Source organism: Humulus lupulus, chromosome 7 (genome assembly GCF_963169125.1).
Source record: "Humulus lupulus chromosome 7, drHumLupu1.1, whole genome shotgun sequence".
Lineage (NCBI taxonomy): Eukaryota > Viridiplantae > Streptophyta > Magnoliopsida > Rosales > Cannabaceae > Humulus > Humulus lupulus.
This window is the reverse complement of record NC_084799.1, coordinates 183,658,711-183,678,150: the sequence shown is the minus strand read 5'-3', so window position 1 is coordinate 183,678,150 and position 19,440 is coordinate 183,658,711. Positions and strand designations below refer to the sequence as shown.

The window sequence follows — 19,440 nt, the reverse complement described above, 5'->3', positions numbered from 1 at the left end:
CACAAGGTTTTAACCAAAGGTTTGGCCTTGATTACACAGAGACATTTAGTCCTATCATTAAGCCTTCCACTATCCGAGTGATCTTGACGATTTCTCTTTCTCGTGGTTGGCCTATCAAGCATCTTGATGTCAATAATGCCTTTTTAAATGGTCATCTTCATGAGGAGGTATATATAAGGCAGCCACCTAGTTTTGAGGATCCTACCTTTCCCAATAAATTTTGCAAGGTACAAAAGGCAATTTATGAGCTTAAGCAGGCTCCTAGGGCCTGGTTTCAGAAACTCAATGATACCCTGCTTCATTTTGGCTTTGTTGGGGCTCATTCAGATCAGTCCCTTTTTGTTCGAACAACACAACTTCATACACTTTCATTTTCATATATGTTGATGATATATTATTGACTGGCAGCTCTCATTCTGAATTGCAGAGTTTGATTTTTCAACTCAACAACTCTTTTGCTTTGAAGGATCTTGGTAATGCCAGTTATTTCCTTGGTATTCAGCTTACTACTACTACAGATAATGTGCTTCATTTATCTCAGAGGAAGTACATCATAGATTTGTTGTGCTGAGCCAAACTTCAAAATGCCAATTCTTTGCCAGCTCCAATGTGCAGTGGTGAAAGATTATCAGCTTTTGGTAGTGATCCTGTAGCCAATGCCACTTTGTATCAAAGTCTAGTTGGTGCCTTACAATATGCCACAATCACCCATCCTGAGATTTCTTTTCCAGTCAACAAGCTTTCGCAATTCATGCATAATCCTCTTTAGTCTCATTGGAAAACATTGAAGAGGTTATTGCGATATTTGAGGGGCACTTTGGATCATGGCATTCATTTTACGAGATGCAGCAACCTCAACCTTGTTGGCTTCTGTGATTCAGACTGGGTTTCAGATCCGGATGATAGACGCTCAACCTTTAATTTTTGTGTTTATCTTGGTTCCAATATCATTTCTTGGTCTTCAAAGAAACAGCACACGATCTCCAGATCAAGTACTGTAGTTGAGTATAGAAGCCATGCTCATCTCACTACCGAGATCACCTGGATCCAATCTCTTCTTACTGGGCTATTTGTGTCTCTTCCTGCAACACCAACTATTTGGTGTGACAATCTTAGCACTGTTTTGATGTCTGCCAACCCTGTCAACATGCTGGCACTAAACGTGTTGAACTGGATTTGCATTTTTTTTGTGACAAGGTTGTCACCAAGCAGCTGATTGTCAAACATGCTCCTTCTATGGACCAAACTGCTGACACTTTTACAAAGCCTCTTTCTGCTGCTCGGTTTCTATTACTTCGAGACAAACTTACAGTGGTTCCATTACCCACTCTCACTTTGAGGGGGGGGGGGGGGGTGTTAGACACTATACTTAATTGTAATTAGTTAATCTATTTCTAGTTGGTTAGTTAGGTATTTGTATTCTATTATGCTTAACAGACTTGTCTTGATTTTGTAATCATGTATAAACCTCTTGTAATTGTTTCAGTAATTCAATGACAATTATATTCATTCATTTTCATATTTTTTACAGTCTAAGCTGACTTTCAATCTCTCTATGAGGTGCTCAGAGATTATTTTATATACCACATTACAAAGTCTTATAGGCAAATACTCTTTAATCTTCGTCGGTTTTGTAATCTTGGGGATGAGAGTGACAAGGGTCTCATTAATCTGGTTCACATGTATGTTATCATTTAGAACCAACAAACACACTTGAATCATATCAAATTTGGTAAGGTTCCAAAACTTTTGAAAAAGAAAAGGTCGGAAAACCGTCCTTTCTAGGAGCCTTCAATGGGATTATAGTTTTAACGACTTTCACTACATTTTCATTGGTAAATTCTTCCAACAAAAAATTATTTATCTTCGAAGATACCTTGGGTTGCACCACACTAGTAACTTTATCTACTTGATCAGTCGATGACTTAATGGAAGTGAAGATATCTTTAGAGACCTTGTAATAATGCTCTGAAAGATCTTGGGATTACTCAGTATAACACCAACCTCATTAATCAACCCCTTAATGTGATTCTTTTTCTTCCGAAGATAAAGCCTTATGGTGAAAGTAACTCGAATTTTATCTCCATTTTTTAACCATATTTCTCTACTCCTTTGTTGCCAATACAACTCATTCTTATCCATGAGAGCATTCAAAATTTTCTCCTCATTCTTTAAAATAGTCCAATTCTCAGAACTCATATTCAGAGAAAGTCTGAAATCTTTTGCTTAGTTTCATTCAGTCTTTTATTGAGATCATTTATTTTCTCATCATTCTAGTTTTTAAGATTGGTACCACATCTAAGAATTTTGGATTTAAGAAAAATCGAGCTATTGCAAAAGACTCCCTCATACCAGTTATTCTCAATGATAACATGACATTTAGCATCGTCAGCCCAAGCATCTTCAAAATGAAACTAGATTTTTTTTCCTTTCCTTTATCCTAAGGTTCCACACCAAATTCTAAATCATAGATTTATTGTCAAAACACTACCAATCCATAAACATAAACCTGTGATGGGGAGAAGTATCGTTCCAGTCCATGTTAACAAAAACCCTGTCCAAATTTTCCATAACAAACCCCTCCCAAAGTCCTAATGCATGTTGTACTAAGCCACTGCTTAATCCCACACGATCCACATAAAAATAATTAGGAAAACCACATCTTCGAGTCACATTCTTAGCTTGCATACTAGTTAACTTACTCTTCGATATGAAAACCATATCCAACTTGTGAAAATCAATATTGAATTTGAGAGCATTCAATGTCCAAGGATTCCTCATCCCTTGGACATTCCGCCACATGATTTTCATTGTGATCAGCGACCTTGTCCTATAAGGCTCGTCGATTCAGATGATAGAAAAGGAGAAGGTAAATCCACATTGTTAGAAATACATTTCTCTAAAGTTTCATTTTCACTTACACCATTTAACAGGGACACAACAAGATCACCCCATGGATCCCCTCCCTTGAAGCTTTTGAGCCCAAGGGCTACCCCCAAAGCTTGTTAGATGCAATTTTCCTGAATTTTTCCTTGATTGACTGCTTTTTCCTTCCTTCATTTTTCCTACCACCATTGATAGCTTATGAACCCAAAGAGAATGATCCCATGTGATTGGGATGGATAGTATCATTTTGCACAGACCTGAACTATTCTTTAAAAATCTCGATCTAAACTCTCTTCATCTATTACTTCTGAATTTCTTAGAGGTATTTTTCCATCAGTCTTTGATTGACCTTTTTCAGAAGTAATTAGGGATTTTTCATTACCTTCGAGCCTCACCCTAGTCCACTGCCTGAGACATTAGTCGTAGCGATTCAAGCGTTATCACTAGATTCTTGGGGTTATTGAAGCAATCTTTGATGTTGGATTCAAAATTTAACCAGTCGCCGTGTAATGAGAATTGTTGACCATTTGGATGCTCTGTCATGACAATATCATTTTGACAAAAGTTCTAGTCATGTCCCCACTATCCACATCTGAAGCAGAGTAGAAGGAGCTGCTCAAATTTGAACTGAACTCAGTGCTTTTGACCCTCCACCAGTAAGAATCTACCAACCATAATAGGGTTGTTGATGGGAAATTTAATCTTGAATCTTACTTCTCTTTTCATTAAAATCAATATAGGATTATCCCACTTCACTTGGATAACATTACCAGCCATGTTTCCTAGCCTTTTGGTGTTGTTTAAAGTTAACACTTTTTTATGGAAAATCTTCCATTCGAATCCAACATTTTGCCTGTTCAAGTTTGACATCTAGGAAATTTGCTTTCACACCAATTTACTTCAAATCTGCATCCATCAGAGGTGCTAACACACTAATTTCTTTTGCTGCTTTTTCACGCCTATCAGCAAACCACGCCTGAAGAGTGAATCATATGAATTCAAGAAAAGTTACAAGTGGAAAGGACCTTGCCTCCCTGGTTTTATTGTTGAATCTTTCTGCACAGTTGCTCGTCATGATATTGTATCGATTTTCAGGAAAATATGCGCGATTCCACCTTTCAAAACCAATTCCCTCAAGATATTCAACTATGGGAGGATCAATTACATTTATCTTTTCAAAGAACTTGTGAGAATCTATCTTTCGATACGCGTATGCTGCAGACCAAATTATATCATGACAATGGTCAATTTTGAATTTGGCAACCACATTCATGCATATGTGGTGGTAACAAGCACCGTGGTAGGCATTTGGGAGCACATCCTCCAAAGCATGAGTAATGCTAGCATGCATGTATGATATAAAAGCTTGGATGTACACGTTCCCTATGGCTTCCTTCAATTTTCTCATGAAATAAATCTGAGAGTTATGGTTCTCACTGTCCACCAGTCCGAATGCAATTAGAAACAAATGGATGTTTGCATCCAACGCAACAATACACAACATGTGGCCACCATACTTGGTCTTCAAGAATGTGTCGTCCACACAAATAACAGGGCGACAACACTAGAATCCCCTTCTAGAAACACCAAAGGAAAAGAAGCAATACAAGAAACAACCATCTTTTGTGAGAAAATCAGTAATGGTACCTGGATTCTTCTACTGCAACTGACATAGGTATCCAGGTAACTTGGAGTATGAATCCTCAGGTGTGCCTCTAACATACATAAGTGCCTTTTCTCTGCATTTCCATGCTTTCTCATAGCTCATTTCAACCTCAAAATGTTGCTTCATGTCCTCCCTTATGTTTTTTGCCATGTACCGAGTACCATCGGTAGCAAATTTCCTATTGATTAGGTGGCCAATAACCCACGGTGCTGCTTGACAGTGGTCCTTCTCTCGGATTTCTTGTGAGCAAATGTGTATATCGTTGTAGACAGTAATCTCAAACATTTCAGACTGCATATTTTTTTCTTTCCCCTCAATCTCCAACCACAATCAGGATCTTTGTAAGTAATGTACCACACATCAGTACCATATTTCTTCACCATAAACTCAAAATTATTCTTCATTGCAAAGATGGCTGCCTTGGTTTTCAATTCAAGCTTGTTATGAAAGAACTTGCCAAGGTGCAATTATCCAGAAGATGTGCCAGTTTAGAAAGGATGATTTTGATAAGAGGCCCCTATATCTTCTTTGGTAAACATAGGAGCACTCCAAGTTCTACGATCTTCACCTAAGTCTAATGGAGAACTCCATCTACTACTATTTTCATTTCTACCTGGACATAGACGACTACGCTGGTCACAGGTGTTTGCCAACCTTGTCTTCTATGTTATTCTTCCTCTAATACTTCTACATGCATAACATCTGAACTCTGGGTTGGCACATCTACCCTATTATCTAACCCATTAACATCTGCTGCATCAACAACATGATCATCATTGACATAAGGATCGTAGTCATAAGGATCATACTCTGCTGTGTCAGGAACATATGGCAAATCTCTAACAAGAATATCATCATGGACAATAACTTGAGGATTTGTCTCTGGAACAAATGTCTCAACCTCACTTTGAGTTCCCCTGAAACCAGTGTTGGGGTTTTATTCCCTAATTAAAACACAATTCATTTGTAATCTCAATTTTATTATCAAGAAAGGAATAGAAATCACTTTTTGACCTGGTCAATCACTTTGCTCACATGTTTTATTTTCATGATTATTTGTTTAATATAAACTTCTATTAAATCTCGAGCATATAACTAATCGCATTTATAGTGACGTAATCACAATGGAATATAAATATGATTATATGTTCAAAATAAGTTAGTCCTAAGATTAGTCAGTGCACAGGATTTACACTGACTTGCCAATCTACGATATGATCTACTTACACATTGTGGTGTTATGTTCTTTCCAGAACATTAGCAAAGTAGATAAGATTAGATGTATTTGTTACATCGGACTGGACCGATATTGACAGTTGATAAGATAAGTAAACATATCGTTATTATCTATTCTAGTCATATCATATAGTTGACCATAGGTCAATTCAATCTCAATTCTAAGTGATTAGTATTCTAACTGATTGTATTATTTGAGTTCTTTGACTTGTTCGTTACCAGCTTACCTTACGGACTAGCCCATACTTACATCTTGGGAACTCGGTAGTATAATTGAGTGGGGGTGTTAATCATAGATATGAACATCTATAGCTTTTGATGAAGAAATAAAATGATGGTTTTCTTTTAGTTTGGTTCAAGGTGTTAAATGATAGAGATCTCATTTCAGTAATTAAATTAGTTTACTGAAATATCATTTACAAGGAACTAAGTGTTTTTAAGGATAAAATACAATGAGGGGTAAAACGATATTTTAGTCACATCTCATTGTATACCGTCTACATAGGATTGAGTGACAATTATGGTTATAATAATGGATAATTAATAGTGTATCTATATTTTTTATAGAGCGTTCTATGAATTCAAGAGTGCAATTCTGAGTCTATAATGGAGTCACGAGGAATTAATAAGTTAGTAAATTTATTTGTTAGATTTATGATAACTTATTGGAGCTTGATTTCATAGGCCCATGGTCCCCATTGTACCTTGGATAAAATCATCTAGATAGTCTCAATTAATTGATTTAATTATCAAAATTTACCAGGTCAATTTTGGATAGCTTCACAGAGTTATGTAATTTTGAGAATAAAAGAGAAATTATGGCAGACTTATTAATTAAGATAAATTGGTATCTAAATTAATAAATAAGTTTAAATCAAGGTTCAAATTATAAATAATTAATTTGATAAAGGATTTAAAAAATTATTTAATTAATTAAATCAATAGAAAATAATACAGGCCTTGACTTTGAGTCCAATGGGCTTATAATCAAATGGGAAATTTCACGGGCCTAAAGCCCATGATAATGTCGACTTAGGGCTTCAAATTGGCTATTATTTTATTTATTTTTTAATTAAATTAAATGGCCTAATTGAGTCTATAAAAGGAGTGCTTAGAGAGAAGTCAAGATACAAGTTATGATAAGTGCATAAGTTCAGTAGTCAGATTTTCTAATAGGTTTTAGATTCTCTCTAAACACAAGTCCTTTTCTGAGCCTCTTTGTTATTTTCTCTTCTTCTCTCTGTATCTATCTCATGTGTTGAGAATTGCCCACTCTAGTCTAGGTGATTCTAAGGATACTTTGGAAGATTGTGAAGAAAATTGAAGATCAGTTCAGTTTCTTGATAATACTCTGCGACAGAAAGGATACAAGGGTTAGAGAAACTAAAGGAATGACTCACTAATTCCGCTACGTATACTGTAAGTATTCTTATCGTTGTTTCTCTTTGAATTCAATTTTAGAAACATGTTCTAGGTTATCTCATATTAATTTGTTTAATATTAGATCTACATGAAAATAAATAAAGATTTTGTATAAGTTTTCCGACAACCAGGACATGGGGGAGAAATGTTCTCTTCAAATCAAACCTCTTTATTATCGCTGGGGGAGGCCGATGAATCATCTTCTCAACAGATTTCGATGCTAACCCTATGAATGCACAAACATGCTATCATTTTTCATAACATTAGGTTTGAAGGGTTGTGAGAGGCATGTGTACGGGACCTCAAGTTTCAAGTCGTACACACATTTATCTACTTCAAGCTCATTGTACAAAATGTCAAGTAGTTGCTCATACGTCACACCCTTCTCCAAAGGTAGAACTTGATTTTCAACATCCCTGAAAATCCAATCCCTATCTTCGAGTCCTCAAACCCATTGTATGCAACAACAAAAAAATGGAAACAGTAGAATCAGTATTGAAAAAAAGGGTCAAAAATTAATATTATAAAAAAAGCTGCAAAGCATCGGGTTCCATCGAGGTAAAGCTATCGACTCCTGTCGAGGTATATCGTTTTCTATCGAGGTGGTTTCCCAAGTAAAGACATGAGTAATTATTGATGTCCATCGAGGCAAGTCGAGGACCATCGAGGTAATCTCTCTAATTCAATCATTCTTGGCATGTCGAGGTCCATCGATGACCATCGGGTGACCTATTTACTTAAATGAATCTGGATCTATCGAATTCCATCGAGGACAATCGGGCATCATTGAGGTCCCCTAATCCTAACACCAACTGAGACACATCGAGGCAAATCGAGGACCATCGAGCCTTTGATTATGTGAAACCATCGAGGCATGTCAAGTTTCATCGAAACTCATCGAGGCAGACAAAAAACCCAGAAAAAACGTAGATAATTGAAGAACCAATCCGACAATAAAATAGTATAATAAAACATGAATGCATACACATAATTATTCGAAATAGTTAAAGCAATGTAAATAAACAAATTTCCTCACTAAATATAACGAAAATATACTTACCAATAAGATTTCTACCCTAAGTTCCGAAACCCAAAATGGAGTTTCTTGCCTTGATAGGGTTCAACACTTGCCCAAAAAATAAATATTAGATGAGCTCTAAAATTATTATAGATTGAGAGAATAAATGGTGGTTGCCTTATTTTTTTTAAGTGAGAGAGCTTGAGAGAAGGGAAAATGTGAGAGATAGAAGACAATATGAGAAAAAAAGAGTATCCTATATTATGTTAGAGACATTTTGAGAATCTAAGGAAATACTAATATAAAAGAGTGATGTGTAACTAACATGAAATAAGTGGTAGGACACTTTTATGCATAGATACACAAATTTCCCTATCTAAATTACATGTTTGTTAAAATTACAATATGTCAAAACTTTTTTTTTATTAAGATTGATAATGACTGCCCGACAAAAAAAAAAGATAGATAATGACTAGTTATAAGTCTAAGCCTATTACAAAATTAATATTTTATATTTTTTAAAATAATTAATTATGTCAATTTATAAAATGATAAGTTTAGAATGGAAAGATAAAATAAATGTGAACAAAATCTTCCTTAAAAAAGTTATAAATACAATATATTTATTACAATTAGTTTGTTGAATTACTTTATTACATTTATTATATATATCATCATATTTTTGCAACAAGAAGAGTGGTGTTTTGTGCTTTTTAGAGACAAAGGCCATAAGTGCAGAGAATAGTATTAATAAAGAAAGATTTAGATACGGAATCGACGGGAGAAAGAAATGAATGAATTGTGGTTGAAATTGGAATGGAAGTTCAGCCAATAAAGTGAAAAAAAGAGAGAATTCCATCCTTAATTAGCGGACCTTTCGCTGATCCTCACTACTCCCCAAGGTATATCATCATTTTCGCTTACTTTATTATCTGGTCTGGTCCCACACCATTTTTTAAATCTCCAACTAAATTAAATAAAAATATTTATAAATTATTATTAAAATTTAGTTAACAAATATATATGTATATATATTTATACATTGAAAGATACTTGGATTGAGAATAATAATTTGTTGGCACCAATAACTATTTGAATAAAGAAATTGATGCTATATGTTATATATTAGAGCATCACGTCTTCCTCATCACATCTTTTTCTTCAATTTTTATACCTTTTATATATTGAGGCCATACAATAGTATTCAAAATTTGACTGACTTTAAAGAAAAATTGACTATTGTTCGTTATGAAATTGTAAATGCATGCGCTGCATGACCGATGATAATGACTTTTTTATTGGAAACGAAGACACAGTATCTATACAAATTTATGACAATAAATGTACCAGAAAAGAATTTAATCAAAATTGCAACGTAAAAAGAAATGAGCAGAACAAAAAGAGAAGAAAGCAATCTGAGAGCTACTGAGAAAGTGAGCGAGAGAGAGAGAAATTCTGTCACATGGTGGAGTCCTACACTCTTAATCTTACTACTACTCAGACTTTTAGGGTTCATTCTCTCAAGCTAATCTTCTTCTAGCAGTCTCATCTTTCCCACCTCTGAACTCCCTTTTTTTTTTTCCCACTTGGGCTCTCCACATTCTCCATGAAACCTCCCATTTTCTTCTCCTCAAGCTTTTTTTCTCTGTTTTCTGAATCTTTCTTTTACTTCTCTTAATGCATTTTTGTGATAGGAACAAGGTGGCATATCATCATTTTCCATACATTGAAGTGTTTTTGTATTGTACGAGAATCCTTAGTTGAAGGTAGCCATGGAAGAAGATGATAAGCTTAGAAGGCTAAGCATTCTTGTGGTTTTGTGTCTCTTGAGGGTGTGTTGTGGTGTCACAGACTCCAATGATGTTAAAATTCTAAATGATTTCAGAAAAGGTTTAGATAATGCTGAGCTTCTCAAATGGCCAGATGATGGAGATGATGACCCTTGTGGCCCTCCTTCATGGCCTCATGTGTTCTGTTTTGGGGATAGAGTTTCTCAGATTCAGGTTCAGAATCTGGGTCTTGAGGGAACTCTGCCTAAGAATTTTAACCAGCTCTCGAAACTATCTAATTTAGGCCTCCAAGGAAACAAGTTCAGAGGGGAATTACCTAGTTTTAGTGGCTTATCAGATTTGGAATTTGTTTACTTAGATAACAATGAATTTGACACAATCCCATTTGATTTCTTTTATGGTCTTACCAATATTCGAGTCTTGGCTTTGGATCACAATCCTTTTAATGCCACAACCGGATGGTCTCTTCCTGAGGATTTAGCAGAATCAGTTCAATTAAATAATCTTTCTTTAGTTGAGTGTAACTTGGTTGGTCCAGTTCCGGATTTTCTAGCAACATTGCCTTCCCTCATGGTGCTGAAACTCTCATACAACAGATTGTCTGGTGAGATTCCTATAAGTTTTGGACAGACTTTGATGCAGATTTTGTGGTTGAATGATCAAGATGGTGAGGGGATGACTGGTCCAATCGATGTGATAGCGTCCATGACTTTGTTGATACAAGTTTGGCTACATGGGAACCGATTCACAGGAATGATTCCGGAGAATATTGGTGACCTTTCTTCACTCAAGGAGCTCAACCTCAATGGAAACAGGCTTGTTGGACCAATTCCTCAAAGCTTGGCCAATATGGACCTCAACAGATTAGACTTGAGCAATAACCTGTTTGTTGGTCCCATACCAAAGTTCATGGCTGGTAACGTTTCTTATGCTTCCAATTTTTTTTGTCAACCTGATCCTGATCTTGAATGTGCACCAGAAGTTACTGCACTTTTAGACTTTCTTCATCATGTAAATTACCCTGACATGCTTGTTTCTGAGTGGTCTGGTAATGATCCGTGCGCCGGTCCATGGATCGGTTTGAGTTGTAATCCAGACTCCAAAGTTTCTATTCTAAATTTGCCTGGACGTAAGCTGAATGGCACTCTTAGTCCTTCACTTGCCAACTTAACTTCTCTGATCGAAATTCGGCTTTCGGGAAGCCATTTAAATGGTACCATTCCTGAGAATTTAATTGAATTGGAGCATTTGAGACTGTTGGATTTAACTGGAAACAATCTTGAGCCTCCACTGCCGAGCTTTCGAGATAGTGTGAACCTCATCATAGATGGAAATTCTTTGTTTTTGCTTGCAAACCAGACAACTCCAGCTGCCATACCTGTGGGAAGTCCATTGCCTGGTCCAGCATCAACACCTCCCTCCTCATCTCCATCAAGTGACTCATTATTACACTCTCCAACATCTAATACTCGACCATCTCCAGCTTCTATTTCTGATGGATCTAATCCTGATGAAGTAGAATCGAAGCCGGAACAATCTAAAAGATCGAAACAAGTTACAACTGTGGTTGGAATTTCTGGTGCCGCTACTTTTGTTGCTTTTATGACTCTATTTCTGTCTATATACTGTTTTAGGAAGAGGAAAGAAAGATTAGAGGCTCCTAGTTCAATTGTGAGTCATCCTAGAGATCCATCTGATCCAGACAATATGGTTAAGATAGCAGTTTCACATAACACTACTGGAAGCTTATTCACTCCAACTGCATCTAGTTCTATCAGCAGCAGTGGCACTGACTCAAGGCAGATTGAAGCTGGAAATCTCCTTATATCGGTTCAGGTTCTTCGGAAGGCGACTAAGGATTTTGCACCTGAAAATGAGCTCGGCCGTGGTGGATTTGGAACTGTTTACAAGGGGGAGCTGGAAGATGGAACAAGAATAGCTGTTAAAAGAATGGAAGGTGGATTAAGTAGCAACAAAGTACATGAAGAGTTTGATGCTGAAATTGCTGTTCTATCCAAGGTCAGACATCGACATTTGGTTTCTCTCTTGGGGTACACCATTGAAGGCACTGAGAGGCTTCTTGTTTATGATTATATGCCTCAAGGAGCCCTTAGTAGACATCTTTTCCATTGGAAGAGCTTATGTTTGGAACCTATATCTTGGAAAAGAAGACTCATAATTGCACTTGATGTTGCTAGAGGAATGGAGTATCTACATGGCTTAACCCACCAAACTTTCATACACCGTGATCTCAAATCTTCCAACATTCTTTTGGGGGATGACTTCCGAGCCAAGGTTTCGGATTTCGGATTGGTCAAACTTGCTCCTAATGGTGAAAATTCTGTTGCAACTAAACTCGCTGGAACATTTGGATATCTTGCACCTGAGTATGCAGGTATTTCTTTCTTCATTTCCCCCTGTGAATTTTCGGTTCCATCATCTATATCAAACTGGAAAAAGACACTAGAAGTTTCATAATGAGTTTCATCAATATAATCTTTACCATGGTTTTCATTATTGCAAAGAGAGTTAATTTTAGTTAATAAAATCTTGACCATCATCTATATCATTTTCTGGACATATGCAATTTCTCTTTTTATTTCTTATTCTAAAACCAATCTTTTTATCTACACTACACAGTTATGGGGAAGATCACTACCAAAGCTGATGTGTTCAGCTTTGGAGTTGTGTTGATGGAGCTTTTAACTGGCTTGATGGCGCTAGACGAAGGGCGGTCAGAAGAAAGCCGGTACTTGGCCAATTGGTTTTGGCAAATAAAGTCAAGCAAGGAGAAGCTCATGGCTGCTGTTGATTCAACTCTTAATAATGCAGATGAAGAAAGCATCACCACAGTAGCTGAGCTTGCCGGACACTGCACTGCCAGGGAACCAAACCATCGGCCTGACATGGGCCACGTTGTGAATGTGCTATCTCCATTGGTTGAGAAGTGGATACCAGTTTATGATGAGTTAGATAGTTGTTCTGGCATTGATTATAGGCTACCGCTTCCCCAGCTGCTTAAGGCTTGGCAAGAAATAGAAAGCAATGAGGATAATAGCTATTGCAAAAATAATCTCAATGACAGCAAGGGGAGTATTCCAGCCAGGCCTGTGGGGTTCGCAGACTCCTTGAGATCAACTGATGCTCGATGAGTAAAAAATGATGCTATGAAAGTTCCATCAATGGCTTTATCTGGCATATTTCTACCCAAAATTATTAACTTATACAAGAGATACATGTGCTTTCTAGGCCATGATGATGAACATTTAACATTGGTTCTCACATACAGTTTACAGTGCTCAAAAGGCCACTGTCGATGTGATTCTGAACTTTGTTTCATTATATTTGAAAATATATTGCTTGAGACACCATTGTAGATGGAGAAACTTCGTTCAAATTGCTTGAGGTGTGGTTTATCATGTTTTTGTTACATAGAGAAGACAGTTTTGTAAAGAATCAATATTGAGATGTTCTCATTTAGATATTCTGTGTTACTCCTATGAAAATTCTGATTATAGTATGTGAACTTACACTTTATTTCTTTATATATTTATTTTTTTTATGAAACTTACACTTATATTGACTAAAATCTCTTCTTAAGTTGCCCTATATGCAAATTTAGGATAATAAATTTTAAGTATTGTTACATGAAAAATGTGGTCGGTTCAGAATAACACTGTTATATTACAAATATTGTCAAGATAACCATATTAAACTTTCATGAACAAATGTAAAATGCAAATTGCATACAACTTTATGTCAAAGCCTACATAACATGTAAGGGCATTTCCAATAGTACAACAAAAAAATACCAAATGATGTGGAATCTTTGCTGCAAGAGAGCATCAAATTCTGCACCAATTTAGTGTAATGCTCCTTTTATTGGGGAGTTATATTTACACTCCTAATTTTTATAAAGACACCCCATCAATTTAATTACATAATTAATCCTATACAAAATGACCAAAATGTACATTTTTTTTAATTGTTAACTCTATTTATATTTATATGTACACCTACATGAATTTAAAAAGTTCTATAAAAGTTTTCTTGGAACTGAAGTTGGGAAAGATTTTTTGATTCCCTTGTACTACAACACCATTGAGGGGTATTGTGTACACCTTTGCTTGCTCCGCAGCTTACCCATAAGAAATAATCTCTAATTAGCATAAAGATCAACGTTTGTAAGTAGATGCATTTATTATTATATTAGGCATCGACAATAATTTAGTACACTCCAGACCAGCGTGTGTAGTAAAGAACTTTTCTCTAAGCGGAGAACTGATCCCATAAAGATGGAGTAATGCAGCTATTGTCAAACAAATAATATACATCTATTTTCTTTCTCTCAGCATCGTCTTGATATTGTGATAAAGCTTCTTGGGGAAATTTATTACCTGGATTGCATACAATATGCACTTAAGGGCTCGTTTAGAATACAGGACTCATTATTAGTTAGAAGTGATTGTATTGTGTAGGACTAAATTATCTTAGTACTATACTGTATTTAGTGCAGTGTATGACTGGATTGGACTAGACTAAATTATCTTCATAAATTTATAATTTTATTAAAATAAATAATATAAATATTTAATAAAATAAATAATTTTCAATAAAAATAATAATTCTTAAAATTAAATAATATTTAAGAAAAATGTTAAATTTAAATATAATTTAATTTTCAAATTTTAAATTTAAGTGCTATAAAAAAAATTATTATAATAGATAAGAATTTTTTTTTTTTAAATATTTCAATATAATTTGATGGCAGATAAAATTTATTATTATTAATATTTTTAAAACAAAAATTATTATTTTTAAGATTAAATTTTTTATCATTTATTATATATATGTTAAAAAAAACTAGTTATAAAAAAAATAACTTTTATGGTGTGTGACTAAAATAACCCTCTAGAAAGATGGGTTAATATAATCTTTTATATAAAGGACTAAGTGAAAGTGTGGAACATAATTGTTCAGTACAACATTATTTTACAAAGGGAATTTTTTAAAAATATGGCTTTTATACCATTAATGTGCAAAAATATGGGAGTTATACTTAATTTGTATGGGAAATTTATTAAAGAAAAAGTTAAAGTATGAGAAACACAATTAATAGCTAACTAAATATGGAAATGTCACATTTTTTTTATCATAGTTATGTTTTTTTTTTATTTTGAAAGTAATTTTATTTATATTTTTTTCCATCAATTTTTTATTATTTTTTTTCCTTACTTGTTTTTTCTTCTATTTTTTCCTTTTTCTTTTTTTTTTCTACCAATTTTTTCCTTCATCTTTTTTTCTTTCCATTATTTTCATTCTTCTTCTTCTTTTTTTTTTTCATTTTTATTCATTTATCTTTTTTTTTTCATTTGTATTGTTTTTTTTTCCATATTTTTTCAATTTTTTTTTCATTCTATTTTTTCTTCATTTTTGTATTTATTATTTTCTCCTTCTATTTTTTTTTTCTTCTTCCATTTTTTTTTCATTTTTTTCTACCAATTTTTTCATTCATATTTTTTTTTCTTTTCATTTTTCCATTATTTTTCTTCTTCTTCTTTTCATTCTTATTTATTCATCTATTTTTTTTCATTCATCATTTCTTTTGTTTTTTTTTCATATTTTTTATCATTTTTGTACTTATTCTTTTCTCATTCTATTTTTTTTTCACACATATTTTAACATTACATAATTATTCAATTATTTTTTATTTATTATCTTTTATTATTGTAATTTTTTTTATAGTTTTTTCCACTATATATATAAAAAAAATTCAAATTAATTTTTTCAGCATTTTCTTTTTACTGTAACATTTATAGGAATACCAAAATTTGGAAAGAAAACTAATAAAAATATAAAAACGTAAATGGGTAACTGGTTACCTTCACATTCTTTGTGTGTATATTTTTTAGGGTAACTGGTTACTTTCACGTTCTAGTGTGTGTATATTTATGGTTTCTTTATGGTAACTAGTTACTTATGTTACTAAAATCATAGTTACTTCTTCTTCCTTTTTTTAATGAAGTGTTCTTCCATTTTTTTCCTTCAAATTTGATATTTCTTTTCATATTTAATATGATTAACTCGTCACCCCTCTTAGGTAACTGGTTACCCCTCATATGGCTGAAAGTTACTCATCTCAGGATAACTGGTTACCCCTCCTAGTGCATGTTATTTAACCTAGCTCTAGGATTTTTTTTTAAGATCAATCAAGTAACTAGTTACCTTACCCAGGATTTGAAAAAAAAAACGTACAATCTTAAAAAAAAAACATGTTTATAATAAATAAATAATAATTTTAAAAACAATTGAAAATTTTAATATAAAATTAGTAATATAAAAACAATATAAAAAAATAACCTAAAATAATAATAATCAAATTACAAACATACCCTTCCAAATTTGATTAAGAGTAAAACTATGGCATAAACCAACTTTTATAAAAAAAAAATATGGCAAAATAAACACATAAAAGTGAAAATTCTTAAAAAAAAGTCATAGATTAACTTTTTTTGAAAAAAAAAAAAGCCATATTTTTGTACACTATAAAAAAATCTCATATAAAATGTAATTTCCTCTTTTAGAAATTGTGCAAATATGAGATTGGGCAAATTTGTCCAATCCCTTGGTCTAGTCCAATAGTCCAAACGGGCCCTAACAGATCAGTCATCTGCAAGAAAAATCAAACATGAAAAATTAATAATTGTCCCATTAGGAGTTTCAAGGCATCTACACTTCATTTTGTTTAACACTATGTTTGGTAGAGAGGATAAAAAAAATTAAGATGGAAAAAAACTTTGGTTTCCACTATAATTGTTTGGTAGCGAGGAACAAAAAAAAGTATTTTATAATTACTTTTATACCCTTTCGTTATTATTTAAAAATTAAATAAGTAAGAATATATTAGTTATTTAATCTTCTAATTAATTTGAAAAAATATTTACACTCATTTTTCTTTCCAATTTGGTGGGACCCACCCAATTTTTTTCACTCATTTTTCTTTCCATTATTTTTTCTCTCATACCAAATATTAATTTTTTTTGTAATTTTCTCTTCACTTTTCTTTCCAAATTTTTTTTTCCAAAGTTCGGCTGTATTTTTTCAAATAACCTAATTTGGGAATAAAATGGGTGTCTTTATAAAAAAAATATTTTAATAAATTAAAATGAGGTAAACTTAGAGTATGGGTGTAATTATACAAATTTAGGGGGCAAATATAACAACAATTTTTATTTTTCTTTTAAAATCAACATTACATTTTAGTTTGACCATATTTATATCTTTATTTTAAAATTTTGTATCTATATATTTTTTTAATTATTTTGTATTTTAATGTTTATAATAATTACTAGATACAAGCAACGTGTGTTGACTAATGATTTAGCCAACGAGGCGGAGTCACTAAAACGATAAGAATTTATAAGTTGAATGCAAGAACTAAATGACACAAATCTTTTATAGTGGTTCGGCCCCAAAGATTGGTAATAACCTACGTCCATTTAGTGATTTTATTGATGTAAACCTTTAAACCTGCGATTAGCAAACTAAGGTTCACTAAGTTTCACAAGCTCCAAAGTGGAATACAAAAATCGTGTATAAAAACACTCGTTCTCTCTTAATACCAAATTCCTCCTCTTTAAATGAATCCCATAAGTCATATTTATTGGCTCAAGGATGTACATATGGCCCAATGAGCCATGTTTAAACTTTGTTACAAACATCTTTAAATAATAACATAATTCATAATAGTTCCACATAAAGAGGGTCAAACATCTTAGAAATATCCGACTTATAACTGTATTTGAACTTTGGCTTCGTTACTACGATCAGACCTGGTCGCATTATCAACATATCTTCTATCGTATTGTTCAACATCTTTCTTGAATCCATCAAGCAGCTTGCTATCCTGGTCGTTGGTTGACCAGACTATCATCACTAAACAGTCACGTGCTATCCACGTGCACCCCGATCATGCCACGTCAGAAAGCAAATATTTTTTTTGTTAAACATTTGCCCCCTAAGTTTATTTTAATGCGATCAACATTTAATAAACTTACCCGACTAGCAATTCATCTGACCTGTCACATCTGTCAGTATTTAATTTTTCAAAAAGGCAAGTAGTCATGAAATTTACAGTTCCCATAAATGTTTTGACGGTTATTACGATTCCCCATGCATCGAAACCCTATTCCCATTATTACCTTCCATTACTTTCCCTAGCAGTATAAATATAAGCCTCTTCACCTTTTTTTTTTTTTTTTTACATGAACCTTCTTTCTCTTCAAGAATACTCAGAAAAACCTTCAAGAAATAAAAACCCAGAGACTCAAGTGTGATCTGAGACGTTTTCGAGCAACTCCGAGCAAAACTTTCATGATTTCTCTCACAATCCGTACTCCAAGTAAGTTTTCGAATCCATCCTCCTTTCTTTGTAGCAATTTTCATGTATTCTGGTCCTGATTCATGAGTTTTGTAACTAGGTTTCAACTATTCTTGAGAATTTTTTTGGATAATCGGGTTTATGGAAAAATACATCAAACAATTATGCTAGAATAGAGATTTTAGGTAATATATCATACAAAACAATGCTTAGAAGGAATATGGGGTATAGGTACACCGATTTTGGGTCCAAAATCGAAGTAAAAATTCAATTTTGAGTATTTCAGAAAAATTGGGTTTTTCCCGCCTGTTTTCAGAGTTGAAATTTTTTTCTAAAAAAACTTTTCACATTCACTTTTTGATTTGTTTTTCCAACCTGCTCGCATGTTCATTGTGTTTTTATCAGGATGTTGCTGATCATATAAAAGCTTAACTTTTATACACAAGTAACGTTATCCTTGCTTTTCTCTTTCTTCTATATATTAGTCGTAGATTATCACTTCCCATTTGCTCTTCCCAGATATTCATGCATGATCCCTAGGGAGGTGAGAGACCAATAGACGATGATATTCTCGCTTTGTTGTTCAAGAATCAAGAACAGGATTCTCTGCCTTTTTCTGAGCCTGCAACCTTCCACCCAAACCCTACGACCAGTCCTCCTTACAATCTATCATAGAACCAATCGAATATGGGTCGTGTCAAACACATTGCTCGTAGAAAAAAGAAAACCACAAACTCTCCTTCCAAATAGCCTACAACCAATGTCGAGGGTTCGCCAAGCGATCCTTAACCTTTAAACTTTTTACCACCAGATATCCAGCCCAAAGCTCGTCCACGTGATGGCCCTCGAGCAGAGGTAGACTGGCATTGCCCTTCCTAGCGTCATATCGACCAAGATGGTGGCAAAATATCCCAAGAAGTATGGGCTTCCTGGGATTACTCTGTACAAACCTACACCCGACCAGAGGGCAAACGTGCCTAGAGGCGCCTATAGCACTTGGTCGAGGTATCATATAGAAGCGGGGGCAATCTTGCCCTTGCAC

General features: G+C 34.0%; 1 protein-coding gene across 1 annotated transcript; it reads left to right on the top strand.

Annotated features, from left to right (window-relative positions):
- The first annotated feature begins 9,611 nt into the window (after positions 1 to 9,611).
- Positions 9,612 to 13,585, top strand: LOC133788914 (receptor protein kinase TMK1-like). Its single transcript, XM_062226570.1, has 2 exons — positions 9,612 to 12,413; positions 12,659 to 13,585. Exons 1-2 carry the CDS (start codon positions 10,001 to 10,003, stop codon positions 13,168 to 13,170), a joined length of 2,925 nt encoding a protein of 974 aa, XP_062082554.1. The 5' UTR covers positions 9,612 to 10,000; the 3' UTR covers positions 13,171 to 13,585.
- The last annotated feature ends 5,855 nt before the right edge of the window (positions 13,586 to 19,440 follow it).

Excerpts from the sequence above, each read along its gene's own strand:
- LOC133788914 (XM_062226570.1), top strand. The coding sequence starts at position 10,001 with ATGGAAGAAGATGATAAGCTTAGAAGGCTAAGCATTCTTGTGGTTTTG. Across the intron at positions 12,414-12,658 it reads TCTTGCACCTGAGTATGCAG|TTATGGGGAAGATCACTACC; the intron begins GTATTTCTTTCT and ends TACACTACACAG.